Below are 16,383 nucleotides of genomic sequence, written 5' to 3'. Positions count from 1 at the left end.
AAAAAAGAATGAAAAGAACAGAGGACAGTCTCAGAGACGTCTGGGACAACATTAAACGCACCAACTTTCGAATTATAGGGGTTCCAGAAGAATAAGAGAAAAAGAAAGGGACTGAGAAAATATTTGAAGAGATTATAGTTGAAAACTTCCCTAATATGGGAAAGGAAATAGTTAATCAAGTCCAGGAGGCACTGAGAGTCCCATACAGAATAAATCCAAGGAGAAATACGCCAAGACACATATTAATCAAACTGTCAAAAATTAAACACAAAGAAATCATATTAAAAGCAGCAAGGCAAAAACAACAAGTAACACACAAGGGAATCCCCATCAGGATAACAGCTGATCTCTCAGCAGAAACTCTACAAGCCAGAAGGGAGTGGCAGGACATAATTAAAGTGATGAAGGAGAAAAACCTGCAACCAAGACTACTCTACCCAGCAAGGATCTCATTCAGATTTGATGGAGAAATTAAAACGTTTACAGACAAGCAAAAGCTGAGAGAGTTCAGCACCACCAAACCAGCTTTACAACAAATGCTAAAGGAACTTCTCTAGGCAAGAAACACAACAGAAGGAAAAGACCTACAATAACGAACCCAAAACAATTAAGAAAATGGGAATAGGAACATACATATCGATAATTACCTTAAATGTAAATGGACTAAATGCTCCCACCAAAAGACACAGATTGGCTGAATGGATACAAAAACAAGACCCATATATATGCTGTCTACAAGAGACCCACTTCAGACCTAGAGACACATACAGACTGAAAGTAAGGGGATGGAAAAAGATATTCCATGCAAATGGAAACCAAAAGAAAGCTGGAGTAGCAATTCTCATATCAGACAAAATAGACTTTAAAATAAAGACTACTAGAAGAGACAAAGAAGGACACTACATAATGATCAAGGGGTCGATCCAAGAAGAAGATATAACAATTGTAAATATTTATGCACCAAACATAGGAGCACCTCAATACATAAGGCAAATACTAATAGCCATAAAAGGAGAAATCGACAGTAACAGAATCATAGTAGGGGACTTTAACACCCCACTTTCACCAATGGACAGATCATCCAAAATGAAAATAAATAAGGAAACACAAGCTTTAAATGACACATTATACAAGATGGACTTAATTGATATTTATAGGACATTCCATCCAAAAACAACAGAATACATATTTTTCTCAAGTGCTCATGGAACATTCTCCAGGATAGATCATATCTTGGGTCACAAATCAAGCCTTGGTAAATTTAAGAAAATTGAAATTGTATCAAGTATCTTTTCCGACCACAATGTTATGAGACAAGACATCAATTACAGGAAAAGAGCTGTTAAAAATACAAACACATGGAGGCTAAACAATACACTACTTAATAACGAAGTGATCACTGAAGAAATCAAAGAGGAAATTAAAAAATACCTAGAAACAAATGACAATGGAGACACGACGACCCAAAACCTATGGGATGCAGCAAAAGCAGTTCGAACAGGGAAGTTTATAGCAATACAATCCCACCTTAGGAAACAGGAAACATCTCGAATAAACAACCTAACCTTGCGCCTAAAGCAATTAGAGAAAGAAGAACAAAAACATCCCAAAGTTAGCAGAAGGAAAGAAATCATAAAAATCAGATCAGAAATAAATGAAAAAGAAATGAAGGAAACGATAGCAAAGATCAATAAAACTAAAAGCTGGTTCTTTGAGAAGATAAACAAAATTGTTAAACCATTAGCCAGACTCATCAAGAAAAAAAGGGAGAAGACTCAAATCAATAGAATTAGAAATGAAAAAGGAGAAGTAACAACGGACACTGCAGAAATACAAACGATCATGAGAGATTACTATAAGCAACTCTATGCCAATAAAATGGACAACCTGGGAGAAATGGACAAATTCTTAGAAATGCACAACCTACCAAGACTGAATCAGGAAGAAATAGAACATATGAACAGACCAATCACAAGCACTGAAATTGAAACTGTGATAAAAAATCTTCCAGCAAACAAAAGCCCAGGACCAGAAGGCTTCATAGGCGAATTCTATCAAGCATTTAGAGAAGAGCTAACACCTATCCTTCTCAAACTCTTCCAAAATATAGCAGAGGGAGAAACACTCCCAAACTCATTCTACGAGGCCACTATCACCTTGATACCAAAACCAGACAAGGATGTCACAAAGAAAGAAAACTACAGGCCAATATCACTGATGAACATAGATGCAAAAATCCTCAACAAAATACTAGCAAACAGAATCCAACAGCACATTAAAAGGATCATACACCATGATCAAGTAGGGTTTATTCCAGGAATGCAAGGATTCTTCAATATACGCAAATCAATCAACGTGATACACCATATTAACAAATTGAAGGAGAAAAACCATATGATCATCTCAATAGATGCAGAGAAAGCTTTCGACAAAATTCAACACGCATTTATGATAAAAACCCTTTAGAAAGTAGGCATAGAGGGAACTTTCCTCAACATAATAAAGGCCATATATGACAAAACCACAGCCAGCATTGTCCTCAATGGTGAAAAACTGAAACCATTTCCACTAAGATCAGGAACCAGACAAGGTTGCCCACTCTCACCACTCTTATTCAACATAGTTTTGGAAGTTTTAGCCACATCAATCAGAGAAGAAAAGGAAATAAAAGGAATCCAAATCAGAAAAGAAGAAGTAAAGCTGTCACTGTTTGCAGATGACATGATACTATACATAGAGAATCCTAAAGATGCTACCAGAAAACTACTAGAGCTAATCAATGAATTTGGTAAAGTAGCAGGATACAAAATTAATGCACAGAAATCTCTGGCATTCCTATATACTAATGATGAAAAATCTGAAAGTGAAATCAAGGAAACACTCCCATTTACCATTGCAACAAAAAGAATAAAATATCTAGGAATAAACCTACCTAAGGAGACAAAAGACCTGTATGCAGAAAATTATAAGACACTGATGAAAGAAATTAAAGATGATACAAATAGATGGAGAGATGTACCATGTTCTTGGATTGGAAGAATCAACATTGTGAAAATGACTCTACTACCCAAAGCAATCTACAGATTCAATGCAATCCCTATCAAACTACCACTGGCATTTTTCACAGAACTAGAACAAAAAATTTCACAATTTGTATGGAAACACAAAAGACCCTGAATAGCCAAAGCAATCTTGAGAACGAAAAATGGAGCTGGAGGAACCAGGCTCCCTGACTTAAGAGTATACTACAAAGCTACAGTAATCAAGACAGTATGGTAGTGGCACAAAAACAGAAAGATAGATCAGTGGAACAGGATAGAAAGCCCAGAGATAAACCCACGGACATATGGTCACCTTATCTTTGAATAAGGAGGCAGGCATGTACAGTGGAGAAAGGACAGTCTCTTCAATAAGTGGTGCTGGGAAAACTGGATAGGGACATGTAAAAGTATGAGATTAGATCACTCCCTAACACCATACACAAAAATAAGCTCAAAATGGATTAAAGACCTAAATGTAAGGCCAGACACTATCAAACTCTTAGAGGAAAACATAGGCAGAACACTCTATGACATAAATCACAGCAAGATCCTTTTGGACCCACCTCCTAGAGAAATGGAAATAAAGACAAAAATAAACACATGGGACCTAATGAAACTTAAAAGCTTTTGCACAGCAAAGGAAACCATAAACAAGACCAAAAGACAACCCTCAGAATGGGAGAAAATATTTGCAAATGAAGCAACTGACAAAGGATTAATCTCCAAAATTTATAAGCAGCTCATGCAGCTCAATAACAAAAAAACAAACAACCCAATCCAAAAATGGGCAGAAGACCTAAATAGACATTTCTCCACAGAAGATATACAGACTGCCAACAAACACATGAAAGGATGCTCAACATCTTTACTCATTAGAGAAATGCAAATCAAAACTACAATGAGATATCATCTCACACCAGTCAGAATGGCCATCATCAAAAAATCTAGAAACAATAAATGCTGGAGAGGGTGTGGAAAAAAGGGAACACTCTTGCACTGCTGGTGGGAATGTGAATTGGTACAGCCACTATGGAGAACGGTATGGAGGTTCCTTAACAAACTGCAAATAGAACTACCATATGACCCAGCAATCCCACTACTGGGCATATACCCTGAGAAACCATAATTCAAAAAGAGACATGTACCAAAATGTTCATAGCAGCCCTATTTACAATAGCCCGGAGATGGAAACAACCTAAGTGTCCATCATCGGATGAATGGGTAAAGAAGATGTGGCACATATATACAATGGAATATTACTCAGCCATAAAAAGAAATGAAATTGAGCTATTTGTAATGAGGTGGATGGACCTAGAGTCTGTCATACAGAGTGAAGTAAGTCAGAAAGAGAAAGACAAATACTGTATGCTGACACATATATATGGAATTTAAGAAAAAAAAAATGTCATGAAGAACATAGGGGTAAGACAGGAATAAAGACACAGACCTACTAGAGAATGGACTTGAGGATATGGGGAGGGGGAAGGGTAAGCTGTGAAAAAGTGAAAGAGCGGCATGGACATATATACACTACCAAACGTAAGGTAGATAGCTAGTGGGAAGCAGCCGCATAGCACAGTTAGATCAGCTCGGTGCTTTGTGACCGCCTGGAGGGGTGGGATAGGGAGGGTGGGAGGGAGATTGAAAAGGGAGAGGATATGGGAACATATGTATATGTATAACTGATTAAATTTGTTATAAAGCAAAAAATAAAAAATAAAAAAAATAATAAAATAAAACAAACAAACAAAGACATAGACAAAAACTCTAATTCATGACATACATTCTTGATATATGTATATGGCATCAGTTAAAATAGAGCCCTGAAAGAGTCTGTGTGATATCATTCAAAACTGATTCAAAAATTTGTTTCATACATCTTAATGATTCTATAAATCAATTCATATCTTTTCTTATGTACATAGTTTAGCCTTCAAAAAGGAAAAGACTCTGTGAATGCTATTTATTAAGTTTTCTGTAATTTGCCTCAAATGATAACATTTTGACACCCATCTGTGATGAGTATAGAGGCACCACCAGAGAGAAGATGCATTCATAAACTTCTCTGCTATTCATAGATTCATAATAAATATGGCCCTACTGATGCTCAGGTCCAGTCCCTCATCTTACTAATGAGAAACCTGAGAACAACAAAAAAAAGAGTAGTGTTCTTTTGAAGGAGATAGTGTTGGGTCAGAAACTGTCACCATGGTTGTTAACTCTAACTCTCCCCCTCCCCTAAGGGAATGTAAGCTGTGGAGAAGGGTTATCTTTGTCTCACAGGAAACCGCCAGAAGAGAAAAACAGGAGGCCACCAGAACTGGTTAGAACCGGCCAAATCTAAAATGGCTGATGACCTGGTCTTCAGTAGACCTTGAGCCCCATCATACCTTCATTGTAATACACGATCATGCTAAGTGACATGCCTGCCAGCGGCCATAACAGGAAGTACTGCACCATAGAAAGAAAAAAAGGAGGTGGCAACCAGTTCCAGGAAGAACCCCACCTATTCCCAGAAAGCCAATGCATATGCCTCCCTGTCGTTAACCCTACCTTTAAAAATCTTGCCTTGATCACCCCCTGACTAGAAGTTGATTTGTGCACTAAGTTCCTGCTTCTCCATTCTCTGGCCATTGAATAAAGCCTGTGTTATTTCAATCTCAGCATCAGTTTTGTTATTGCCTGTGCAAATCTGAACAGGGAAAGAAGCTCCCCTGCCAAGGCAGGGGTCTTCAGCCAGGCTAGGACACAAGGGTGGGGGGCGGGGTCCATAAGGCCAATCTAGTAACAGAACTGCTAGTTGTCTGCACAAAGTTCTCTTCTCCCTTTTGTAGAACTCTTGTTTCTAGCTGGACATATGGCTACCTAAATAAAGATTACACTTCCCAGCCTTCCATGTAGCAAGATATGGCCGTGTGACTAAGCTCTTGCCATGGAACATAAGGGACCATGAGTGTGGTAGCTTTGGGGAAACTTCCTTCCAAGGCAGTGGGGGCATGTTCTTTGTACCTACTCACCTTCTTCCATACATTCTGTTTAAAAGGTGGTTGTTTTGGCTGGAGATCTATGTTGGCCTAAGAAGATGAGGGCCACCTTGGCCCAGATGACAGTGTAGCTGCCACTCCAACTTTGGACAGCCACTATCTAGACTTACGAGTGGGAGAGAAAGAAGTATCTTTTCTCTTTAAGTCACCAGCTTGGTGTTTCTTGTGTTTGAAGCTGTATCTGATGCAGACAAGAATCTATTTCTTGCTACAAAATTTCCTTTATTCATTTTTTGAGCACATAGTTACTAAGTACTTTTTATGAGCAAAGAACTACATTAAGTGGATATGAAATTAAATATTTTTTATTTTGAAAAACTTTTTGAAAACTTTTTTAGATTAAGACTCCCCTTTACCTTCGGTCCATCCTTTACCTACCCCAGGCATATAGCACAATTTCTGTTCTTTCACTATGAAGAATTATTTCTCTTGACTTTGGATTTTAGACTGATACTGTCATGTGAGTAACGTGTTTTCCAAAAGTTAAAAAAAAAAAAGAAAACACCAAAGCAACCCAAGCATACGACTTTTACGTTTCAACCTTCGCCCCCAGCTATATGACAAATCATGATTAAAAGTCATAATGTAAATGTAATCTTTGAAAATATGTAAGATGTAAACATTTGTCTTTGAATAAATTCAAAATATCATGGGACATGTTTTTAAAATATTTAAATCAAATGTATTTTCTAAGTTAATGTTCAGAAATGCACTAAACACAATACTGTTTTCAGTGTTAGTCACATTAAAAAAGGTACGTATGTGAGGTGAGAGTCTCTCTTCCCTAAATGACTCATCTCCCTTTTCAGAGCAGAAAGTGACTGGACTCCCCAGAATCAGAGCAAACAGATTTGTTCTCACTGGCTCCCTTACCTAATTCTGCTGTCAGGCATGGAGAAGTGTTCCCACATGTGAGTTCCATTTAAATTCCCCCCAAATTCTTCCTTGTTGATTTCTGATAATTTATTGTTTTGAAGTTTTTTTCTTTAAGAATAGTAGATGCTCTAAGTTTCCACATAGCTTTTCATTTCTAAATTTAAAAGCTTAAGGTCAAATATTTAATAATTTTTGAATGATGGTAGAGATACAATAAAATTTGAGGAGATACCTAAGTGTAAAAGCAGACTTACCTTAGGGTCCACGTTGAGAATTTTTCTGTCTCTTTTGTATTTGAAAAGTAAGCCTTCTGGATTATCAGCAATCACTTCATAGTTGGGAGTTGAATTCCAAACAGCAACACGACTGTCCCAGTTGTAAAAACTATAGAAATAAATATTTATTAGGAGTTAATATGCATAATGAATTAAATTGACAAATATATTTCAGAAAATATTAGGGGCAGTTCAGCTTCAAAATAAATGGATAGGATCACAGTCCATACAACCATGTAGACCACATGTGTGATTAAAATTCTTGCAGAAAAGATTAGACTGGGCTATTTTCAAATCATTTAGATACATATTTATGACTGTTTTGCATGATTTCCTGGTTTGGGCACTCTAGGACCTAGGACCTATTCCAGTATCATATTCCCAGGAAGTCAAGAAGAAAATTGATGCAATTTAAGGCCATTTCTTCTAGTTCAGACTCTTCAGGATATTGAGTATTCAGGGTATTAAGAGACTGTTTACTGGAAGAAAAGGCAGGCTAAGTCACCTCTTTTCATTCAAAACAAATTAATTCATTTCTTTAAGGTTCTATTTTTCAATAATATGTTTCCAAGGCAGTAAGAAAACTACTTGTGTTTGAGAGGTTACCAGAGGCCAGGCATGATGTGATGTATTCTACAACAACACCCATACGAATTTGCTCTTATTTCACAGACAAAGCAAGGATACTACGGGAGTTCAACTAACATAGTTAACACCCTGCAACTGATACATCATAGGGCTAATATTTCAACCCAGATCTGTGTGTTTCAAAGCATATGCATGTTCTTTCTACTGTTCAACATTGCCTGTTCAATCCTTTCTTTGGATGTTCATCTATGGAAACTTTCTATTTTTTTCCATCTCTCATTTTATACTTACTTGTCAAAAACAAATATAATGCTGTTATGTGCATTGGAAGTATCCTCAATACTCTTATTTTTACATATCTTATTCCCATTAACATATTTCTAATATTATGTTTGCTTTTAAAATGACAGCCACAGAGCTAAGTCATGTAGAGCTCACAGCCCAGTATGCCTCTCAAATATTTGTAATATTTATTTTTAATCATTTTCCCCTTATCCTATTTCTGGGTTGTTTTTCCCTTTATTACTCCTCTTCTTCATTTTGAAAGAGTAGATTTCATTGATTAAACTCACTCTGAATTACATTGTTTTCTGAGGCATCACCTTTTTGCTACTACCTGAAAATGTAATATGTTTACCCTCAAATTTTTTAATACTCAGAAAAAACTGATTATATAGATCATATATTTATATCTTTGGGGGTGCATATTAGTGAGAACTATTCTCTCTCTTCCCCTCTAACTCCTTCTACGGCCAAGACATAGGAGTGTCTGCCTTTTCTGAGGCACAGTGTTAGGAAAAGTGGTTTTCCAACCATCTCTGTCTGTTTAATCAAGCCTCCGCAAGAGAGCAGGAATGACTATCTGATTAGTGAACTGAGAAAAGGAGCTAAACATTCATGGCTTTCTAGGTCCTCACTTTAGCTAGCTTTCATGAGTGAAGTTTATAATGGCAGGCTCAATGCCCAATAGGGTGATGATAGGAGAGCAGCCTATAGTACTGGTGATAAATTCAATCCAGTGGTAAAAGTATTACAAGCCAATTTGACTATGCACCGAAGCTGGGTCCCCCAATTCATAATAAAGAAGATAAATTGACCTCCATCCTCCTGCCTGTTCAGTTAGGAGATTCCCAAATTGGAATAGGGGACATGGGTATGATCCTCAATCTTACACACACATACATATATTTCTTAGATATATAGATATACATAATCCTAATAAAATGTTTGAGTCATAGTTACGCTCAGAGTGGCATGGTTTATATCACACATTCTTATCTTGTTGCTCAGACCTCAAATTAAAAGACTTATTGAAGTACAGGCAGATTTTATATATATACACTTTATCAAAAAATGTTAACTTGTGTAGCACGTGGTACTTTTGATGAAGTGAGTTGGATTGTTAATCAATACTTTTGTTTTACTAGGCAGGGAAGGGAAACAGGTTTCATTTCACATACCAATTCTAATAGCTAATAATTATTAGTATTTAATAAAGATTACTAACACTTATTTAATAAGCACCACACCATGTGTTGGATACTGTTCTGAATGAACAAATGAATCTATTATCTCATCAACCTTATTGTCAACACCATGAAATAGCCATAACACTATCCCCTTTTATACATGCAGAGCCCAGGTGATCTTTTTTTTTTTTTTTTTTTTTTGCGGTACGCGGGCCTCTCACTGCTGTGGCTTCTCCCATTGCGGAGCACAGGCTCTGGACGCGCAGGCTCAGAGGCCATGGCCCATGGGCCCAGCCGCTCCGCAGAATGTGGGATCTTCCCGGACCGGAGCACGAACCTGTGTACCCTGCATCGGCAGGCGGACTCTCAACCACTGCGCCACCAGGGAAGCCCCAGGTGCTCTTGAAGTGTACTTGTGGATGAAGATGAGGGACTGGATTTGAGAAGACATTGAAAAGTGGATTTAATGGTTATGAGAAAGACATCAATGAGATAAGAGTCTAAGATTACTCTCAGATTTCTGGTTTGAATACCTAAGTGGATGGAATTATTTACTAGGAAATAAAATACAAGGTAAAGAACAGATTGCAGGAGGTGGGGTGGGGGGCGTGTAGTTCAGTTTTAGACGTCTTGAACTTGAAATCCTTATGAAATATCCAAGAAAATGAAAGCAAGGATCTTGGTTTGTGTTTTTTACTGCCCTATTTCCAATTCCTTTTTTCAGCCCACACCTCACAATGATAGATGTTAAATGCATATTAAGGGAAGAAATAGATAATGGATGAAAACCTGAAGTTAGAGAGTTTTCTTAGATGGAGTAATGTATCTAGAAGTACCAGCAGTGTTTAAATTCAAAGAGGTGACTGAGATGGACAAAGGAGAAGATGGAGATAAGAATGAAATCTGGAACATCAATTTTATTGAGTAGGAAGAGAAATCAGCAAAAGAGAGTAAAAAACAGTGATCTGAAGCATCAGAAAGAACCAGGAAAGAGTTACTTAGTTGCAAAAACTGAAGAGAGGAAAATATATCAAGAAATAGGACTTTAAGAAAATGTGTCAAATGCCTCATATATTAGATAAGGAATGCAGAGAGTTCATCAAAATTTGCACTTGGAAGGATATTACAGGAAAAGCAGTTGCAGTAAAATGAAATGGTGGAAGCAAAATTCAGTTATAGAGAATTTAAGGGAAGAGGGGAACAGATTACTGAATAAAAAATTCCTTTATTAATTTAGTTATAAAGTAAACAAGAAAACTAGGGCAGCACTGGGGATATAAAAAATTAAAGGTCAGCTTTTTATAAAAAAAAGATGAAATATTCTTGAACATGTTTCCATGGTGTGAAGAGGGAAAAGTAGAGAAAGCAGGATCCTAAAGAGGCAGGAGCTATAAAAAGGCTTTGCCATAAAAAATTCTGTATGAGAAGATGTATCTAATATACAACAGAACTATGATATTCCTATATCTATGTAGTTTAATTTGATTTTAGTAAGAACCCTATATATTATTTATTACTATTCCTATTATATAGATGAGTGAACTGGAGCTAAGAGAAGATAATAAAAAATTTGAAGTTTACATTACTAGGAAGTACTAGAATACAGTCTCAGACCTAGTCTATAGAATCTAAAACAAGTACGTTTTCTAAAAAAAATTTATTTTATTGTGGTAAGATCACTTAACAGGAGACTTGCCCTCTTAACAAATTTTTAAGTGTGCAATACATTATGTTGACCATAAGTACGATGCTGTACAGCAGAGCTTTATAGCTTATTCATCTTGTTTAAGTGAAACTTTATGCCTGTTGATTATTAACTCCTCAATCCCCCTTCCTCCCCAGCCCCACATAACCACCATTCCATTCTTTGAGTCTATGAATTTGACTATTTTAGATACCTCATATAAGTGAAATCATACAGTATTTGTCTTCCTGTGACTGGCTTATTTCACTTTTCATAATGCCCTCAAGTTTCATTCGTGTTGTCACATACTGCAGAATTTCCTTCTTTTTTAAGGTTGAATAATATTCCATTGTATGTATATACCACATTTTCTTTTTCCATTCATTTGTCAATGGACATTTAGGTAGTTTCCACATCTTGACTGTTGTGAATAGTTTCTCTTAGACCACATATATGTTGTTTTTTAAAATCAATTTAGCCACTCTGTATTTTGATTGGGGAGTTTAATCCATTTATACTTAAAGCAGTTATTGATAGGGAAGGATTTACTCTTGCCATTTTATTAATTGTTGTCTGTTAGTCTTGGAGTTCTTTTGTCTGTCTTTTCCTCTCTTGCTGTCTTCCTTTTTGTTTTGTTAATTTTTTATTGATATATTTTGAATACTTGATCTTTTTCTTTTGTGTATCTTCTATAAGTATTTTTTTGTAGTTACCTTGGGGTTAACATAAAATATCTTATAGTTGTAAATGTTAATTTTAAGATGATAGTAACAAGTTTAATCACATACACAAACTTTACATTTTAACTTCTCCCATCCATGTACTTTATGCTATTGTCAAAATTTATATCTATTCATACTGTATCTTTAACTTTTTTGTTATAATTATTTTTAATACTTTTGTCTTATAATTTTTATAGTAGAATTAAAAGTGATTTACCCACTGCCATTACAGTAATACACTACTCTGAATTTTTTAATATATTTACCTTTATCAATGAGTCTCATACTTTCTTATGCTATCATGTTTCTTTTTAGCATCCTTTCATTTTAATTTGAAGAACTCCCTTTAGCATTTTTTGTAGGGCAAATCTAGTGGTGGTGAACTTTCTGAGCATTTTTTTTCTGTGTGGGAAAGTCTTTATCTCTTTTTCATTTTTGAAGGACAGTTTTTCTGGGCATATTACTCTTTGGTAGTAGCTCTCTTCTGTCATCAGTGTGAGTCTATCATCCCACTCCCTTCTGGCCTGCAACGTTTCTATTGAAAATCTGTTAATTGTCTTATAAGAAGGCAAGGAGGGTCCATTGGATGTGACAAGTTGCTTTTCTCTTGCTTCTTTCAAAATTCTCTCTTTGTCTTTGATTTTTGACAATTTAATTATAATGTGTGTCTTGAAGTAGATTTCTTTGATTTATCTGATTCATGTCCCTTAAGCTTTTTGGATTTGGATGTCCATTTCCTTCCCCAGATTTTGGAAGTTTTCAGTCATTATTTCTTTGAATAATTTTTCTCATCCTTTATCTCTCCTCATTCTTGGAATCCCATAATATGTGTATTGGTTCCTTGATGGTGTCCCATAACTCTTTTAAGGTTTTTTCACTGTTTTTCATTGTTTTCTTTTTGCTTCTCTGACTTAATTATTTCCAATGACTGGTCTTTGAGTTCATCAATGTTTTATTCTGCTTAATCTAGTCTGATGTTGAAAGACTTTAGTGTTTTTTTTTAAAGTTTAATTATTGTCTTTAGCTCTATGATTTCTGTTTTGTACTTTTTAATATTTTTTCCTTGTTGAATTTCTCCCTTTTTTCATGAATTGTTTTCTTGACCTCAGTGAGCACCTTTATGACAGTTATTTTGAATTCTCTTTTAGGTATACTATCAGTACCTTTCTGTAGTGTCAGTATCTGGAGATTTATCTTATTCCTTTTGGGGGGGAACATTCTTTTCTTGCTTGATTCTTGATTTTCCTTGACTTTCTGTGTTGCTGCCTGCATATTAGACAAAGTAGGCACCTCTCCCAGTCTTCATGGACTGGCCTTATACAGGAGAAGACCTCCACCAAGCAACTGGACAGAGATTCACTGGCCTCTTCTAACTTTTTCCCTCCCCAGGGAGAAGCAGGCAGCTGTGGGTTTTGTCACCTGCTCTGTGATGAGCAGGGAGTAAGATCTATATATGATGTCTACCAACCCAAGCTGCTGTCGCCATTTTCCTCCAGGTGCATGGAATGTGCCTGGCCCACCAGAACTCCAAGACTGGCAAAATTGAAGTTAGTCCTCTGGGGACCCTCCCCCCCCTTAGAAGAGCTGGGAGTCTGGATACACAAACCAACCCCTGTCTCCCTTGGGAGAAGCTGAGAGCTAGGGTGTTTCTTTTTCATAGTATGGTGCTATGCTGGCAGTAAGGATTCCAGTAAGAGGGTGTCCCAAACCTCTCTACTGGCTTTGGTGAGGCTTGCTTTACATTTGCCTGGGGGTACAGGGACCTTTCAATTAGTTTCTGGATTCCTCACAAAGGGAATTTGTCTAGGAATTATTGCTGAATCTGTGTATTTGCTGGAGGAGAGTCCAGGGCTTCCTACTCTGCTATCTTGCTGATGTCACGAATCCAAATGCTCTTTTTAATCTGCTATCTCTTGATTTCTTTTATTTTCAATTAATTTTTATTGGAATACAGTTGCTTTACAATGTTGTGTTAGTTTCTACTGTATAGCAAAGTGAATCAGCTATACGTATACATATGTCCCCTCCTTTTTGGATTTCCTTCCCATTTAGGTCACCACAGAGCATTGGGTAGAGTTTTCTGAGCTATACAGTAGGTTCTCACTATTTATCTATTTTATACATAGTATCAATAGTGTATTTATGTCAATCCTAATCTCACAATTCATCCCACCCCACCTTTCTCCCTTGGTATCCATACATTTGTTCACTATAAAACTTTTCCTAGAACTAACAAACATATAAATTTCAGCTAAACAAGGAAAAGATAGAAAGAAGGAAGAAAAAAAGAGAGGGAGAGAGAAAGAAGTAAAAAAGGAAAGAAAGGAATAAAAAGGGGAAAAGAAAGAAGAGAAAAGAGATTTAAAAACTTCCCCAAACTTAGATTCTCTCCAGGTCATCACACTTTTATCCTAACATATTATAATTAAATCTATCTTCTCTATGCCAGCTTACCCCGACCACTGTTCCATCTCAGTTCTCTCACCTGAGCTGCTTATCCACATGACCTGTTCAATTGTAAATACTTACTGGGATAAATCATAGACTCCTCAATCTCAACATATCAGAAAATAAATTTTTCCCACCTTCTAAACCTGTTTAAACTTGCTGTACTGTCTCTATCAATAAGTGGCACTCGGGGCTTCCCTGGCGGCACAGTGGTTGAGAGTCCGCCTGCCGATGCAGGGGACACAGGTTCTTGCCCCGGCCCGGGAAGATCCCACATGCCACAGAGCAGCTGGGCCCATGAGCCATGCCCGCTGAGCCTATGCGTCCAGAGCCTGTGCTCTGCAATGGGAGAGGCCGCAACAGTGAGATGCCCGTGTACCAAAAAAAAAAAAAAAAAAGTGACACTCAATAAATGTTCATTGACTAAATTAATGATATATGTCCATCTTTATTATTATTTGTGATCCAGTTTATTACAGTATTTTTAATTATTACAGAATTAAAATAAAGAAGTAGCAAGAAAATTTATTTTAAAATGTAATTAAGAGAATTGATCTAGAACATTGATCTGGGACTTAGGAAATCTAAACCCTCATGCAGTGGTTTCAGTTTTCTCTTATCTAAAGTTTAGAGGTTGAACTATATATTGCAAAGGCTCTTTACAATGGTAATAGACTGTTATTATGAAAGCCTCCTTTGATTTAATGAGTTCTTATATGTTATTTTAATTTATGTCTAAGTGGTCACATCTAGAAAATACTTATAGAAAAATTCAAACATACTGTATCTAAAATAGATAGAAGAAATTAGGGGGTAACTTATGTGAAATTATTTAAGGTTTAGGAATAAAAGAACAATTTTCCATTTGCTCCCCATGAAAAACATCCAAGGTTTGGGCATTTTGTTGTATTAGAGTGTACTTATACACAACTTATACAAATAAGTTGGGATAATGAATTGAGATAAATATGTGTGAAATCTGTTCACTAAGTAATAAGGGGGTCCTCATGTATGTTTTTGGAAACAGTTACCTGTTTGTCATCTATTTTACATGATAACTCTTGATACCAGAGAAAATATTTTTATGACATTACACGACAACAGAGCACTGGACCACCAGAGGGAGTAAATTTCAAAGCCGTGTCTCCAGAATACTTGTTTGCCCTAGTTTTGCTCAATATCTTCCTTCAAATGGAGTGGAAATAGCATATTTAGGGAAATTATGGAAGCACAAAATGGACAATGATATCAAAGATTAGAAAAAATTGCACATAAAAATACATTTAAAGGCAATCCAAGGCCTTAGGGGTGAATACAGAACAAAAATAATGACTATAACAATTGTAGTCTCCAGTACATAAAGCATAGGGAAAAAAAAAGATCACTACCACAAGAACAGGAAATTTGAAATCACAGAGAACACATCACTGAAATAGAAGCTATTACCATCTAAGAGATTTTCCCCATGAATATAACCAATAGTTCATAATGATTAGGAGGGAGTTGTTTCAATCTCTATTAATTATGGAATATTTTTGGGTTTTAAACAGTTGGACCAGTAGGCATTTACAGTACCTAATACTTGAATATGCTTATAAAGTTAAAAAAACATTTCATTTGAGAGAAAAATAAAGAATATTTATAAGATATAATTTTTAGGACAGAGAGATATTCATATTTAAAGGAAATTTGTAAAGAACAGAAATAAAATAAAAAACCTACAAAAACGGTTTTTGTGAAATCAAAAGATTTTTATTGAGGGGCTTCCCTGGTGGTCCAGTGGTTAAGAATCCACCTTCCATTGAAGGGGACTCATGTTCGACCCCTGGTTGGGGAGCTAAGATCCCATATGCCGTGGGGCAACTAGGCCCGTGCACCAGAACTAGAGAGCCTGTGTGCTGCAACTACTGAGCTTGCGCACTCTGGAGCCCCCATGTTGCAACAAAGAGCCTGCTCGCAGCAGCGAAATATCCCACATACTGCAATGAAGATCCCATGTGCTGCAACTAAGACCTGATGCAGCCAAATAAATAAATAAATAGAAACACAAAAAAACAAAAAAACAACTGACAGTGGTTTACACAAATATTTCATTTCTGTAAAAAAAGATTTTTTATTGACAAATGAAAATTCAGGGGATTTTATGAGAGTCATGGGGACATTTAAGCATTAAACATTATTGTCTCCTTTTTAATCTCTGTGTAGACAGTCTGTAAGTAGGATGGCTTTACAATTT

At 36.3% G+C, this 16,383-nt stretch overlaps 1 protein-coding gene across 2 annotated transcripts in view; it reads right to left on the bottom strand.

Annotated features, from left to right (window-relative positions):
- The window catches only part of CFAP299 (cilia and flagella associated protein 299), a gene marked incomplete at both ends in the record, with an annotated part of 622,955 nt that overhangs the window by 18,139 nt on the left and 588,433 nt on the right, over nt 1-16,383 (bottom strand). For both annotated transcript variants that reach the window (XM_079705346.1, XM_079705347.1), the window contains one exon: nt 7,216-7,345. In XM_079705346.1, coding sequence (XP_079561472.1) covers nt 7,216-7,345 — 130 coding nt within the window. The remainder of the gene's footprint in view (nt 1-7,215; nt 7,346-16,383) is intronic.

Source organism: Hyperoodon ampullatus (genome assembly GCF_949752795.1).
Source record: "Hyperoodon ampullatus genome assembly, chromosome: 1".
NCBI lineage: Eukaryota > Metazoa > Chordata > Mammalia > Artiodactyla > Ziphiidae > Hyperoodon > Hyperoodon ampullatus.
This window is presented reverse-complemented; position numbering and strand designations above follow the sequence as displayed.